Source organism: Nilaparvata lugens, chromosome 1 (assembly GCF_014356525.2).
Source record: "Nilaparvata lugens isolate BPH chromosome 1, ASM1435652v1, whole genome shotgun sequence".
Taxonomy (NCBI): domain Eukaryota; kingdom Metazoa; phylum Arthropoda; class Insecta; order Hemiptera; family Delphacidae; genus Nilaparvata; species Nilaparvata lugens.
Genome location: NC_052504.1, coordinates 61,524,997 through 61,540,444, shown reverse-complemented (window position 1 = coordinate 61,540,444; position 15,448 = coordinate 61,524,997). Strand labels below are relative to the sequence as shown.

General features: G+C 33.2%; 2 protein-coding genes across 2 annotated transcripts in view; one reads left to right on the top strand and one right to left on the bottom strand.

Annotated features, from left to right (window-relative positions):
• The window catches only part of LOC111047528 (uncharacterized protein C11D3.03c), a 93,841-nt gene that overhangs the window by 11,291 nt on the left and 67,102 nt on the right, over window positions 1-15,448 (top strand). The window lies entirely within an intron of this gene.
• The window catches only part of LOC111053425 (IQ and AAA domain-containing protein 1-like), a 32,099-nt gene continuing 27,169 nt past the window's right edge, over window positions 10,519-15,448 (bottom strand). Inside the window, exons 11-12 of the mRNA XM_039438801.1 lie at window positions 13,803-14,066; window positions 10,519-10,960 (exon numbers count right to left, since the gene is read on the bottom strand). Of these exons, the coding sequence (XP_039294735.1) occupies window positions 10,808-10,960; window positions 13,803-14,066 (417 nt within the window). The 3' untranslated portion in view covers window positions 10,519-10,807. The remainder of the gene's footprint in view (window positions 10,961-13,802; window positions 14,067-15,448) is intronic.

Here is a 15,448-nt window from a genome sequence, read left to right as displayed (position 1 = left end):
TATTTGTAAATTCACGACAAGGAGAACCAAATTAAATTGGTTGCTGGCAGCTAAAGTAAAAAGAAATTAGTAACCACGGACTTGAACGCTGGCCTACCTCGTGGAAACATTTATATAAATGAACACCTAACAACCGCAAATAAGCTCTTGCTAGGAAAGGCAAAATTTCTGAAGAGGGGGGGCAAATTAAAGTTTGTATGGGTCAAGGATGGGAAAATTCTCGTGCGTCAAACACAAGATTCGCCAGCTAAGAGAATAGTCAAGGATGAAGATCTCGAACCTTTTGAGTAATGCAAAAATCAAAATATCACGGACTTTACGATTGAAATCTAAATATTTTGTCTGTCTTTTCTATTTTCTTTTATACCTATACTTAGATTTTTTGTATTCCAAGAGTGCGTACTGTCACATTATATAATCTGTAATACTTTTCATTTAAAATTACACTATTTTCTGAAACTAAGTTTTATTTATTTATTTATTTATTTTTTTTTTTAATAGTCAATTGAAGATTATTGATTCAGGGTGTAGTGGATCTCATACGGTGGTTTTATTTTTCTTTGTTTATGTTTCTTTTTTCATTCGGAATATGTTTGTTTAATTTAGACTTGGAATAATTTAGAATTGTTTGAATTGAGGTTTTGGACATCATTTAATACTTATTGAGAAGTGAACTTATTTAGTTGTTTTCTGGGGTTTGCAGGCTCAAACTCGACTTTTTCAGCTAGTTTTTTTTTCTTTATTTATCTTCCTTTTTCTTAATTTTTATTCATAAAAAAAATGCCATTTAACTTTGAAGATACAATCGATTTTGGCATCTATGATACATTTGTAGTACACGATATTGCTACTTTCAAACCTAATTATTATTTAAACAATAGTTCAGAGAATCTAGTCAACTTATTACATATGAATATAAGAAGCATTAATGAAAACTTTGATCAATTTTTATGTTATTTGAATCAATGTGAAACAAGATTTAATGTATTAGTTTTATCCGAAACATGGATAACTGAAGACTGTCAGTGTCATTTTCTAATAGAGGGATACCGAACTATTTATAAAAAGAATAAGTATACTAAGAGTGATGGTATATGTACATTCATCCACAATGACATAGATTTCGATAGAATAGAACTGGAAATAGATAATGCCAACTCTCTCTCAATCGCATTCACAATTGATGATAAGAAATATACTCTGATATCTGTTTACCGCTCACCTTCTCTGAACATTACTCACTTTATTAACAGTTTTGACTTGCTTCTGCAAAATACCAATAATGGAAGCACATTTTTGATTGTAGGCGATATGAACTTGAATCTATTAGAAAACAGTCATCTCACTAACGAATACTTAAGCGCTGTTCATCTGAATGGATTCAAATCTTATATTAATAAACCAACAAGAGTTCAATATAATACAAAACATGTATAGACCATATTTTTCTCAAAAATAATAATATAAATCCTGATAATATATTAGCAACTATAATCGAATCAAATATTACCGACCACTTTATCACAACCATGCATATAAATAATAGCAGAATAAAACCTGAAAGTAATGAATTGACTAATACTAGAATGAAAATCGACTATGAGAATCTTTATCGATGCTTAGAGAATGAAAGATGGGATAATATACTTGATAATAATTCAGAGAACATTGATAATTTGGTTAATAATTTTGTAAATACTCTGACGGACCACATAAGAAAAAATTCAAAAACTTTTAAAATACCACATAAAAGGAGACCCTTAAAACAATGGATTAGTCAAGGCATTATTAATTCTATTAGAAAAAGGGACAAGATGCATAGAGAGTTGAATAAGCAACCATTCAATAATGGATTAAAGGAGGAATATAAACGGTACAGAAACACTCTGAACAACGTGATAAAAAATGCAAAAATAGAATACTACAACGAAAAATTTCAATTTTATAAGGGTAATATGAAGAAGACATGGGAATGCATAAAGGAGATTACAAACAATAAAAATAGGGATTTTCAACCCAAAATTGAAGCTAATGTATTAAATAAGCACTTTGCAACAGTTGGCCAGTCTTATGCTAATAATTTGATACAGAATAATCGAATTGAAATCCCAGAGTCTACCTCCTGGAGACCTTTGAATAGCTTCTTCCTAAAACCAACCGATACTGCGGAAATAAATAAATTTATACATGAGCTGAAACCAAACTCGTCTCCGGGTGTGGATAACATTAGTGGAATATGTTTAAAAAAAATCTCAAAATTCATTGTTTCCCCTCTGGAAATCATTTTTAATAGGTGTTTTTTATTAGGATATTTTCCAAAGAAATTCAAGATAGCTTTAATTAAACCAATACCTAAATCCAAGGACCTTGCAAATCCTCAAAACTATAGACCTATTAGCTTATTAACCAATTTATCAAAAATTATGGAAAAAATTATAAAAGTTAGATTGATGGACTTTCTTAGAAAAAACAATTTCATTTCGAGTAACCAGTATGGTTTTCAAGAAGGTAAATCCACCAAAGATGCTGTCTTACACTTGACAAATTTAATAAATAAAAGTTTTGATAGTAATAGAAAAACACTTGCTATATTTTTGGACTTGGCAAAGGCCTTTGATTCTATACCACATTCTATCCTTTTTCATAAGCTAGAGTGTTGTGGAATAAGAGGAACAACAAAAGATATATTTGCAAGCTATTTGACAGATCGAATCCAAATTTTAACAATAAATGATAAAACTGACATTCAAAATATAAAAGAGTTTGGACTTCCACAAGGAACTGTTCTATCGCCGCTACTTTTTTGATTTATGTCAATGACTTATTGAAAATTGATATTCCTAATGGTGTCACACTATCATTTGCCGATGACACTGCTCTAATCTTCTCAGGCTTAACATGGAATGAAACATTTAACTCTGCTAATCGTGGTCTTGAAATAGTTAAATCGTGGTTGAACAGCCATATTTTAACTCTAAATGCGAGTAAAACTAAATACATATCTTTTTCCCCTAACATAAGTGGTCAGCCTCCTGATGAGCTTGAGCTGATAATACACTGTCATAACAACATCACTATTAACTGCACTTGTCCACCAATAGAAAGAGTTAAATCAATCAAATATTTAGGTGTTTCTGTGGATCAGCATATTAAATGGGACGTTCACATTCAGAATCTATGCTTCAAACTGAAATATTCAATAACAATTTTTTACAGAATTAACCAATTAAAAGACTTGAATATTTTGAGAACGATTTACTACGCTTATGCTCATTCACTTTTCCATTATAATATAGAAGTATGGGAGCAGCGTATGACACTCATTTTAAAAAACTTTTTATAATACAAAAGCATATTATTAGAGCTGCGCTTGGAAGACCCAGACTCTATCCCAGCAGATTAATATTTGAAGAGATAGATCTACCAACGTTACGTCAAACTTATGTGACAAATTTAATTATTTTTATTAATAAAAATACACATCAATTTACCCGTCGCACAATCCCTTATAATATACGGCCAACTGTAGTAAATGCTTTCAATATTAACTTTACTTCATTAACATCTAGTAAACACCAATTTGAATATCAGAGTAATAAACTAATAAATAAAATCCGGAAGACTTTATTAAGGATAAAATAACAAAAACCAAATTGAGATTAATAAGATCTTGGGTAAAACAGAACTATTATTTTAAAATTGAGAATTGAGTTGGCTAAATCAACAATTTTTGGAATATTAATTGTATAAAAATTATTAGAACTTGACAATTTTTATATTATTTTTCTGTGTATCTATATTTTGTTTATCAAGTACTTGACTATTGATAAAATTCAACATCCATAGATTATTTACCATATATCAACAGAATTGTATCATTTGTACTGCTGTTATTAGTTAAAAAATGTATTTCTTATTTTTAGAACTCGTGGCTGGAGCTCAAGGCTTCTTCTTCCAGTCACGCCAAAAACTATTGTAATTTAATGAATATTTTGTTTGTAAAAATATTTTTTGTATTTGGTAATAAATTCATAATAAATTCATATTCATTATTTGTAGCACGGCCAGAGAAAGGCAAACTTGAGTACTAGCCATAAAAATATAACTTATATTTTTGTGAACAAAAAGTACGAGTTGATGAGAGATGTGAGTGATTTCTTATATTCGATCTAAATGGTTATTCATATTGTAGTAGTCGGGGTCACTTCAATCAGAGTTTTTTATTTTGTAGCTAATAAATTTCATACGTATTGATTGTCCATAATCTGTATCCAGTGTCCATAATGGAATTGATTGAACTACTCAAAATTAATGGCTTACTGGTCCTTCATAGAATTTATAGTATTCCTGGTGATTGAGCCTGTCTTTCTCAGCGTTGACTATTAATGATGAAGCTCTATTTACAACTAGCTTACCTGGCGAACTTCGTACCGCCAAAAAGTCAATGTATCTCATGTCACACTTTACTTTATTTGGTGAAACATGAAATTTATCTGACAATCAATATTTTCATTTACATCTGAATACGGACTTCCTATGTGCTTAGTCAAGCAGCATTCATTATTCCCAAAACATATTCTTCTCAATCAATTGGTAGTAACATCTAACAGTAGAGTGTTGAATAAAAAAATAGATAGGATAAATCAGTGTTTCAAAGATGAACTCAATGTTTTCATAGCTGTTGATTGTCAATAGATGGTCCAGGAAATATGCGATGTACGATGAATCACACAGAAATACATATTCTTTCCATCTTCCATTTTGGGATGAATATAAGCTAAGCTAAATTAAAAGATTGTAAATTATTCTGCCATTAATGAATGAAATATGAACAAATCTCTTCCATGAGGTGAATAATTTTTTTCCAACATTTTTCGGTTACTCAATGATAGGGGAGTGATAATTATTATTTGTATAGGTCTTCTAAGGAACCATTATCTACAGCTGGTATCAATCAATCACACTTCAACTCCAAACTACCGTTGTAATGGCAGTAGCCTACACAATTTATCATAGGGTGACGTGTTTATTACAGCTTGTAACTTTAGATGCTAAATCGTATTATCTCAATATGATCTTGAATCATGATCATCCTTCCGTTCTCCGGTAGCCGCTAGGCCGACAATTTCGAAAACATAGGTCTGTAAAATGGATTAATGATTAATCATTATTAGCCTCCCTATTGAAGTTTTTGGTCAGGAACCATCCCCAATATTCACACAACATATTCCCAAAGTTTCATGCCTTTATATCAAGTATTTTTCAAGTCATAGGGAACAAATACACAGCCATTAATTCTCATATATATATTTGGATCGGCCGCAGGATCAGTGTAGAAAAGAGTAATTTTAATATTCGAAGAATTATTCTTCATTTCCAGAAGATACTTGAGTCTTATACTATTTTATGAGTTTCCAATAATCTGTAGGTCTGTTGAAATATATACTGGCGTGAATATTGTACTATAAAAGTTGTCTCAAATGGTATATTTGATGCAATGTGAAACTTCATCATTGATGAAGCCTCATATAATTTATTATTTGAGTCAATGACAGGTGCTTTTTGGTGATCGATTACAAACTATTTCTTGACAGGCCTCACTTTGACAAATAATGCATACAGCTATTGTGTTCAAGAATTATTACACATCATAGCTTTGAATATACAAAGTCAAATAACACAATAATTTTCATGTTATATCTTGATTGTTACTGTCGAACTGAGATAATATATTTTCAACAGGGATGGTATTTGCTATGTAATTGACGAATGACTTTACAATAATTATTCAGAAATGAAATATCTAATCGAGATAAGAAGATGAGACGTATCCACTATTATGGTTGACTGATGTAATGATATAAGCTCAATGCACAGTTGAACACTTATTAGAATAATTGAGAGGACATTGCAGCACTTGGAAATGTTCTTATATGTGTGCATTCAAAGTTAACTCTCATTTGATGCTGGAGTATGTGATAATTGGACTAATTTGGCAGCCCAGGGGACTTTGAGCAGCACGCAGCACACAACAGCAGACTAATATGTCGCTGCTCTGTCGACAAAACAGACGGCAACAAACCATGAAAGTCGTCTACCTCTTGATATTCTGTTAATTAGCTATGTGCCAACGACGTGGAACGTGAACACTGACGACAAAAAGAGGAGCTTCGGAGGACTGAAAAAGAGTGTGAGAGTTGAAAGTGGAAAGAGCCGAGAGGGAAATGTCAAACTCCATACTGTTGTTAATGGCGCTCGACTATTTCACTGGACACTAATAAATTATTCCAATAGAAAAACAAAGTTTCAGTCCAGTTTGATGCGACAAACGCATTCCATATAATAGCATGATGGAAAACTAGCTTTAAATAGAAAATCGTGAATATTTTTTTCAGTTCCTCATGTGTTGATCGTTTCTGATAACATCATCAGCATCATTTATTAGATAATTACAAGATAAAGGGCTGGGGAATTTTTAATGTTTTATACTTTTCGTGGAACTTGAAACTGAAATTTGAAAGCTGAAAGCTGAATAAAGCTGAAACTGAAAGCTGTGTGTTCCATCCGGATCTGAAACCTATAAGTACAGTAGTACTATTTTGAAGGTCTTATCTTGTCTTATCTATATTGATCAATAATCAACTTTATAAGAAGTTATCATAAAATGAACGTTCTCATTCTTTCCTTTTCCAAAAGCGAATACTTGATGATTTTATAGAATTTAAACAATCAGATCGAAATACCTCATTTTTCCAGAAAAAGATAGACAATTAGGATGAAAATATTGACTATTGCAACACATCAGTTGTGTTAGAAGTACTGTAGTTGTATTTTTCACCAGGCTCCTCGATATACCACGATGTAAAATGAGCTGTAATATAATGAATATGCGTATTCTAGTTTTTTTGGCTTGATTTGACCCAGGTCCGGTTGAACAGAAGCTTTTTGAATTCCACGACAACCAATCATAGGTTTTTGAAAAAAAGGCCACTCTGACTGGTTATCGTGGCATTCAATTACTATTGTGTGCCGAGCACTATTTTTAATTCAGGCCTTTTCCCAAGTTATAATAGTAAATTTAATATGCAATAGACTAGAGCCATTATTGTGAGTGAGTTAGTGAAATAAATTATTTTCTATCTCTATTATGATCAGCCATTACTTCGAGTTTCCCAGGATAGACATTTAAAAATTGTGGCTCCGAGTCATCGAGGAATGTAGATTATGGAATTATCTCTAAAACTTAGCCTTCCTGTTGCGACATAGAGTGCGATAAGTTAAAAAACAGCAAGTATTACAATTATAAGAAACTAATGATTATGCAGTTACTATATTTGGTCCTGAGGCTCTAGAAGCCACGCGACGATTGGTCAATTTGATTCCCTTCACCCAATAGGAGACCTGTTTCTAAATAATATAGTAGTGGGGCGATTCCCCAGCCGAGAGACCAGATTACGTTTTGGAGGACACTTTGCTAGGAGCACTACGAAAGTAAAGATGTAGTCATTATGTATCACCCTTTTTGGGCAAGTTTACAAGTTTATATTAGATTAGTTAATGTGGGAGTTAGTTTTTTTTTTTATTGAAGTTTTAATTTTCTAGTAGTGCCATGTCCTGAAAGGTTGTGTTGCTTCATCATGTAGGAATAATTGTTTCTTCAAATAACCGCTAAGGTACGTAAAATGGTACATCTGAGTATTGTATCAATAAAGCCTGTTATTTTTCAAGTAAATAAATTTGATTGAGAATAATCCTTCTGATTTTATTAGTGATGGAAGTTAATTTTTTTTTCTAAAGAAGTACAGAAAGTAGAGAAGAAAGTTTTCAGTTATGTTACATTTGAGTTATTGTTTCTGGAGATATATTATTGTAGAGAGTCTTTAAATTGGAATGAAATTTTCAAGATTATGTTCATATTGAGTTTAAGACTTGCTAAATTTTTATATTTTTCTGACTGTGTTTTCTCATGGCATTAAAGCTTTTAACTGAACGTTAATTTATAAAACTATACCAGAACTTTTGAATTATCTGTGAAGAAAGATTCATTAATTCTGATACAAAGAATCAGTAGTTTGAAGATGAAAATCTATATAACTTGAGGATTCAAATAGAATGAGAGAATTTAAATAATCTTTAATCTATAGCTCAAGTTTTAGCTTTCAATGAATTGTGGGAAGAGTTAGAAATTAATGCTGTAATATATTCATTTACAGCGGTTCATGTGTGACCCCAAACCAACTTCATGTTTCACCCCTTCAAAATCCAGCTTTAAGACACAACTTCATACCATCATGGACTCCACTAGCAAGGCATGTCGTAAGAGGTCCCGAGGATGATACCTGGACCAGAATTGACGTAAGGCCGTTTCGGGAGACGGCGGTTCCGCATCGCAAGATGACTTCCCGACATCATCAACTCAACTCTTAGAAGAAAACGCCGAAATAACAAAATAACATCGAAAGGAAACACGACGGGAACCATCAACAAAGTGCAGTTCAGTGAAACAAAGGGTCATACAAAAATGTCAATCAAAGTGCGGGTTTGAAATTTGTGTATGTGGCTATCGACGAAATTTGGGCTCTTTGGGTTTTTCTTTTTGAGTTTTGTTCTGAAATAATTTATTAATATTAATTATTAATATTTGCAACTGATATTATTTGGTTTGGTGACATATTAATATCTAACGTAAGGATAGTAATACGCCCCCAGATCAGAGGATAAAGGTAATGTAACGTGTTAAATTTAATATGATTCTTATTCTCTTTCGTGTCAGTATTGTTGATATTTTGTTTGTTTTGAAATATTGTAGTGTTAAATAGTGAACGGCGATTGAATCAGGCATGGCAAAAACGTATTGTAGTTTTCCTGACTCTAACCCGATCGCCTGCATATATTGAAATAGTATAGACTCAGATTCATTTTCTAGATGTGCCGGCCTTCTTTAAAATTCTAAAACATTTTCTCCAAAATTATTTTTATTTTATTACCTTCATAAAGGTTAGGCACAATTGAAATTCAACATTCTTTTGTGCAATCGAGCCTTTGAGGACTTATTGGATCTGCAGTTGTTATGGATTCATTCTGTGCCTAATTAAGTTTTTTTTTTTAAATCTGTTAACATAAATGAAGTTGAAAACACAGTAGGTCTTCTCATGGATGAGTTAACCTGTATATTGAAAGTTAGCCTTCATTATAAAGATGTCACGCTTCACATTCATCTTGTAAACTATTGGTTTTCGTTCCTCCTAGTCTGGGGTTGGACCAAACAAGCAAATTCTTGTTTCAAACAAGGATTAATAAAAATCTCGATAAAGCAAGTTTAAAAGCTCCAAAGACATGAGAATAAACATTGGACTCATACACTCTTGAATAGATAATAATATTCCATGCTTCTCATAAATCGGGTTGTATCTATTGTATTTTAAGCTCCAGGATTCGTGCTCTGGCTCTATGCTTGTTTGCTCTTACCCTATTATTGTAGAGATCGATCTGAACAAAAAAATTATTATAAATTGATTGATGATTCTTTGGGTAATATTATCAATTCCTTGATAGTATCTCTCTCTTACGATTCTCATATTATGTAATGAACTAGTCATTCCTTGGAAATCCCGGTTTGTACATTTCACAATACTACTTGTTATTCCATGCATCCATGATTCTTGACTCCAAAAATCATTTACCTAAACTCAACTTGCAACATAACCGCTTCCCTACCCCTCTTCAACAGTCCGTATGAAGTATTTTTTTGTGAGCTAAGGCTGAAACGGATTACCAGGTTTCTTGCGAACAACATTGAAGTAGGAAATTCAGTCACAGTTTTTCCGCCTGTAGAGCTATAGCTCATTTCGAAACCTCTTTGGTATATTTTTCTCAAAGGAGGAAAGACGCCTTCACCGTACTTTGCATTATTCAACGATTGTGTGGAGTGAAATGGAATAAATTGAAATACTTTATCCGGCTGTCAGGCATCCGACATTGATACACTAGTGTTAGATGAAAGATGCAGACTCAGCATCTCCAAAGGGATTTGGAATAATAATTTGGATATTAATAAGACTTGAGTTTCAATATTAATATCTATTATTGGAGTGAAAAAAACCTTGCCAGAGACAGGAATTTGGAAATAATCGAAAATTTGGATAATTTTTTTTTTCAAAATTGTGTTAGGAATAGTACGGAATATCCTTCTTTCTTCCACTTTGTATTTTTGTCATAAAATGAAATGAATTCAATCAATTATTCTAATAAAATAGATGAGACTATTAATAAATTATTACTCAGTTTTAACTTTGATCTTCTGAAAAAAGAGAGAAATCTGAGTTAGATGATGTCAAAAAACAACAGTATGAAATCAGCCTTAGGTTTTGATCTCACAATCATAAAATCTATTCAGAATCCATTATTATGAGAGCGATCTTTGTCACGTCATGATACACCTCATATTTGACGTGGAACCTGGGCTCTAAACATTTATTGACCCGACGGAGTTCAAATAAATTGATGTTCGAGTTCGTTTGTATGAAATGGTGGATGTATTTCACAATATTGAGTTATTCAAGTATTATGTAATCAAAACAGTGCCTACACAACATAGCCTATCATGTAATTGAACTAGAGAGGGATTGATGAATATATGGATGAATGATGTTATGCATTTGAACTGAATAGGTTATAAATAGTACGATAGTGGCAACTAGTTATTTATGAAAGTGTCCAGAGCTGGATGTTACAGTGAATAGGAACCAATGTACTTTGTACTGTTTCTTGTACTTTGTTTCACAGAGTTATATTGTTTTGACTTTATTCACTTCCTGCCTTTCTTTTTCTCCTCCAGAGCACTTAATTTTTCCCTCAAAATTTGATCCGAAACCAGCTTTTGCAATCTTTTTTCTGCCATGGGATAGTTTGTTTTGTACCAATTGATGTACATTTCTTCTTTTAAATTGTTGACTTTAATCTGAATTGAAAATATTATTTTCTATGTCAAGGATATATAAGTCCATTAGAATATGAATATAAAGTCCTTTATAGAAAAAACAATAGACACTGGTAGCCTTGCATCTTCTCACTAGAATACATTCATCTGGTTATTTACCTTATTGAAAATAATCAATTATTATAATCAATATTATTATTTAAGTTAAAACTTAATAAAATCACTTTTAAATAGAAAGAAAATTTACTCACATCTTCATTATTACTAATCATCTTCATCTTCAGGAAGATGATCACAACAGGTCGAAACTGTAGTTACCACCATGTGAGTAAATTTTCTTTCTATTTAAAAGAAAATTTACTCACATAGTGGTAACTAATTTCGACCTGTTGTTGAGGTCATCTTCAGGAAGTAACTAGTAAATTTTTTCCATTTAAAAGTGATTTTATTAAGTTTTAATTTGAAAAGTGGAAAAAGTGGACTCATCGTAAGTTATGATATTTAGCAATGTGTCGCTTTTTGAAATAATATTTTCCTCTCCTTGACTGCATCAATGGTAGAGTTCTGCATACATCTACCATTGAAACAATTGATTTGTCTTCCACTGCTGGAAAGACAAATGCAATACCTTGACGACGAAGAAATTTAACTTCATATTCACATGAAGGATCAATCACCTTCTCCACTGATCCAATGTAGTGGATTATATTTTTTTTCCCTGGAAATTGCACCACTACAAAATCTTTTTCTTTTATTTCCACATTTTCTTCCTCACTTCCATCAGACAAAGATGAATTGGAGGAAAAACTTATATCAGAAGAGCCTGACTCTTGGCATAAATCATCCCTACTATCTGGAGCACTTTTAGATGATGGTCGTGGTGGCTTCCAAATTCCTTTACCTACTCTTTTTTTCTTCATATTGGGAGCACCCAGACTTAGTTTCCTCTTACACCTGTCTTCAAACTCCCTCTCTATATCTTCTTTCACTGGAGTGCTGGTCAAAATTCGTGATTTTCCTTTCTTCCTAGTCACAGATGGGCCTACCTTCTTACGTTCTTCAGCCTTGGGGAAAGGCATTATGACTTCTGGTGAGACTAGAGCTGATGATTGCTTTGAAGATCCAGTATTCAAGGGTTGAGGTGATGAAGGCCTATTCACTTCAGAAGATGTTGGTCCTGGAGAAGATGTAGCTGTTGATGTAGGCCTATCCATTTCAGAAATTGGTGGTTGAGAAGGAGTTGTACAATGAAGAGAAGTTGTCTGAGATGTTGAAGCTGTTATTGAAGTTGTGGTTGGACATGGTCGATCTGTGACATCAGATGGCATGAAGTCCAAATCATTGAAAACGTCTCTAGAGAAAGGGAATATTCCTGTTGACCTGAATCCACTCATGATGTTCCGTGGAGTGAATGCCAAGGGAATGGCTTGACCTATGATTTCTCCAATTGTTTGCAAAGTTATTGGCTTTCCTGGATTTTTCAGCATAAATTCATCTGCGATGCGGTTGTAGGCTGCCTTGAATGGTCCATAGACAGTTCTATCCAGTGGCTGCAGCCGGTGAGAACAATGAGGAGGTAGTGTGAGAAGTGTTATCCCTGTTTCCTTAGATCTTTTCACAATTGCAGGTGAAATATGGCTTTCATGATTGTCTAGGACCAAAAGAACGGGGTTGTCAATAGTAGGTTTTGAATATTTTATGAAGTGCTCAAGATATTCTTCAAAATTCGTTGAAGTCATCCAGCCATTCTGACTACAACCAATCTTAGTGCCTGCCACTGATCCCCTCTCCATATACTCTTGATGACGAACTCTTGGGTATATTATGTATGGTGGAATGCTGTTCCCCAAGGCATTTATTGTACCACAGACTGTTACAGTTGGTCCACGTTCAGCAGAGGTCATTTTCCCAACCTGTTTGGTACCCTTAATGGCAATGATTTTCCCTGGGCGATGTGTGGTTTGAACACCAGTTTCATCAACATTGAAAATATTTTGAGGTCCAAAGTTGAATTTTCTCATAACTTCCTCCAAGTTATCAAAAAATAGACCTACATTATGTCGGTTGAAGCTTGTAGAGCGTCCCAAACTTGTTGCTTCAGGCTGCCTTAATGAGAGATTTGGGTGGCGCTTCATAAAACCTTTCATCCAATCTTTGCTAGCTGATTCGTTTTCAGTCCATGATGGAGGAACTTGTACATTATTTGCTTGAGAAAATAAAAATGCAAGTTTTCGAGCTAATTTAGGAGTTAGTCCATAATTCAAACAAGAAGATTTCTTCAGATACTCTTCAAGCATAACTTCCATTTCCTCTGTGAAGAATTGTCTTGTTGTGTAATTTGGTGTGAAGAAATCCATTGAAGCTGCTTCATTTTCGACAGGCCTATTCATGAATTTTTGTACATACCTTGAAAGAGTCTGCTTGTCAATCTCAAATTCCCTGGCTGTTTCTCTCAATCCTTTTTTCTTCTCTACTACAGCTCTAACAGCTTCTTCCAGTTTTTCAGGGTCGTTTTTTTTCTTGTTTTACCAGTTTTGCTCTTCCACTCAAACGGCATCCTGAAAAAACAACACAGAATAGGCTGTAGATTGTTAAATAGGCTAACAGGACTTTGCTTTATACATTTATAATAAAGCAAGCTTCATACTTATAATAAAGCAAGCTTTATTCTTAGCTTTATACTCAGCTTCAAGGAAATAAGTAAGCTTGGCTACTTATCTAACATGACTGGTCATGGACGAAAATACAAGGCTATTATTACAGTATTAAATTGCATAAAATAGAACAAGTGTATGGGTCACGAATGCACTCGTTCTGTTCGCGCCTTTACTGTATGTAACCGTATAATATAGCCTTCTCTTACCTGAGCTCGTGACAGGAAAAAATCATAGAATTCAAGAGGATCGAGTGGCTTCGGTTTCAACTTTACTATACGCTCTGGAGTCAGAATTGTACTTATCGCTTCATCCACAATGTAAATGGGAAAGTATTGACTCATTTGGCAGAGAGGGCTGAGAGGAAAGTCCCTACTCAGCCCATGAAATTGCATTAGCTTGTTCCACCAGTACATATACAGTGTTCCATAGTCAGGTCTAAACACAGGCAGTATTTTATCGTACATTTTACTCTGAAACAATCCAATAAACCGTGAAGTGATACACAACTCCCACGTGAAACTACTGTTCGATTGTTTCTATCGGGCGCGATTACTAGCACCAAATTGTGTAATGAGTATGATTACAAAATATATTCAACTAAAAAATTGTATTAAAAAATTAAATTTAAAATTGAAATTTCTTCATTTTTTTATAACGAGCAGATTATCGGTGTAATTAAAGAATAAAGGTGTAACCCGTGCTTCACAATGTTTTTTCAGACACGAATTGGATGAATTTGTTCTAATTATAAATATTACAAGTAATTGAAAAATGAAAATGGAAACAGGCCTATATCCATCCTCGGTTGATTCAGAATTTTCATGCAAAATTTCAAGTTAATCAATTCAGTAGTTCAGAAAAATAATGATGCGTCAAACATGTACTGTATTTCGTATTCAATTCTCATTCCTTTCTTCATAATACTATAGTAGTTTTCTCTCATTGAAGCTGTGAAATCGATAAATCTTAAACAAATGCAGTGGCTGGTGCGTTCCAGTAAACCAATGATATTTTAAGATTGATATCGAACATTGGTCCTCATCCTGCAAAGTACATTCATGGGAATACAAAAAAAAATGAAGAATGGTATCTTATTCATCCAATCTCAAGTGAGTAGCATAGCATAACATAGCTTGATCACATAACTTTATTGGCTGGTCCTCTTCCATTCCACCTGTTGCACAATGCAATTCCACTCTTCAAAGCTATGAGACACTATTCTGTTTCATATTAGTGGATACGTAATTAATAGCAGTTATTAAACATTTTGATATTTTTCAGCAAAATTTAACGTTATCGTGAAATGCTAAGGGAGTGCTGTTGTCGAATGGAAATACAATAACGAGGAATTGCACGATATTAAGCCAGAATGCCAGGTTCACCAAGCAACGGAATGGTGGACACTGATGTTTTTGAGCTGATATCAATTCCATCAATTCCTGGTCTATCGAATACTCCTTGAAATAACTGGAATTTCAAATTAGTTGCTGATGTGTTGCAATTCAATTAACACATGGAATATTTGATTGCAGTCACTGATTGTGAATTGTGTTGATTGTAAATGACAATTCACGAAATTTATGGTTTTGTATAATTATATTGTGAGGTGATAAAATCAAATATAGGCTAATGATTTAGTTATCTCAAGAGATGGAAACTGTTTCAAGTGGTGGAACGGCTATAAGGGAGATAGAGCTTAGGGCTCTATTTTGTTACAGAGGAGTTCAAATAAAACTGATCATCGAATGAAAATGATGCATTCAATATTGTGACAGATTGCAAGACAAGTAATTGATAAAATTTGTCAAACAATCGAATAATTCAGTGAACATCGATTCTTAAAAAGCGATGT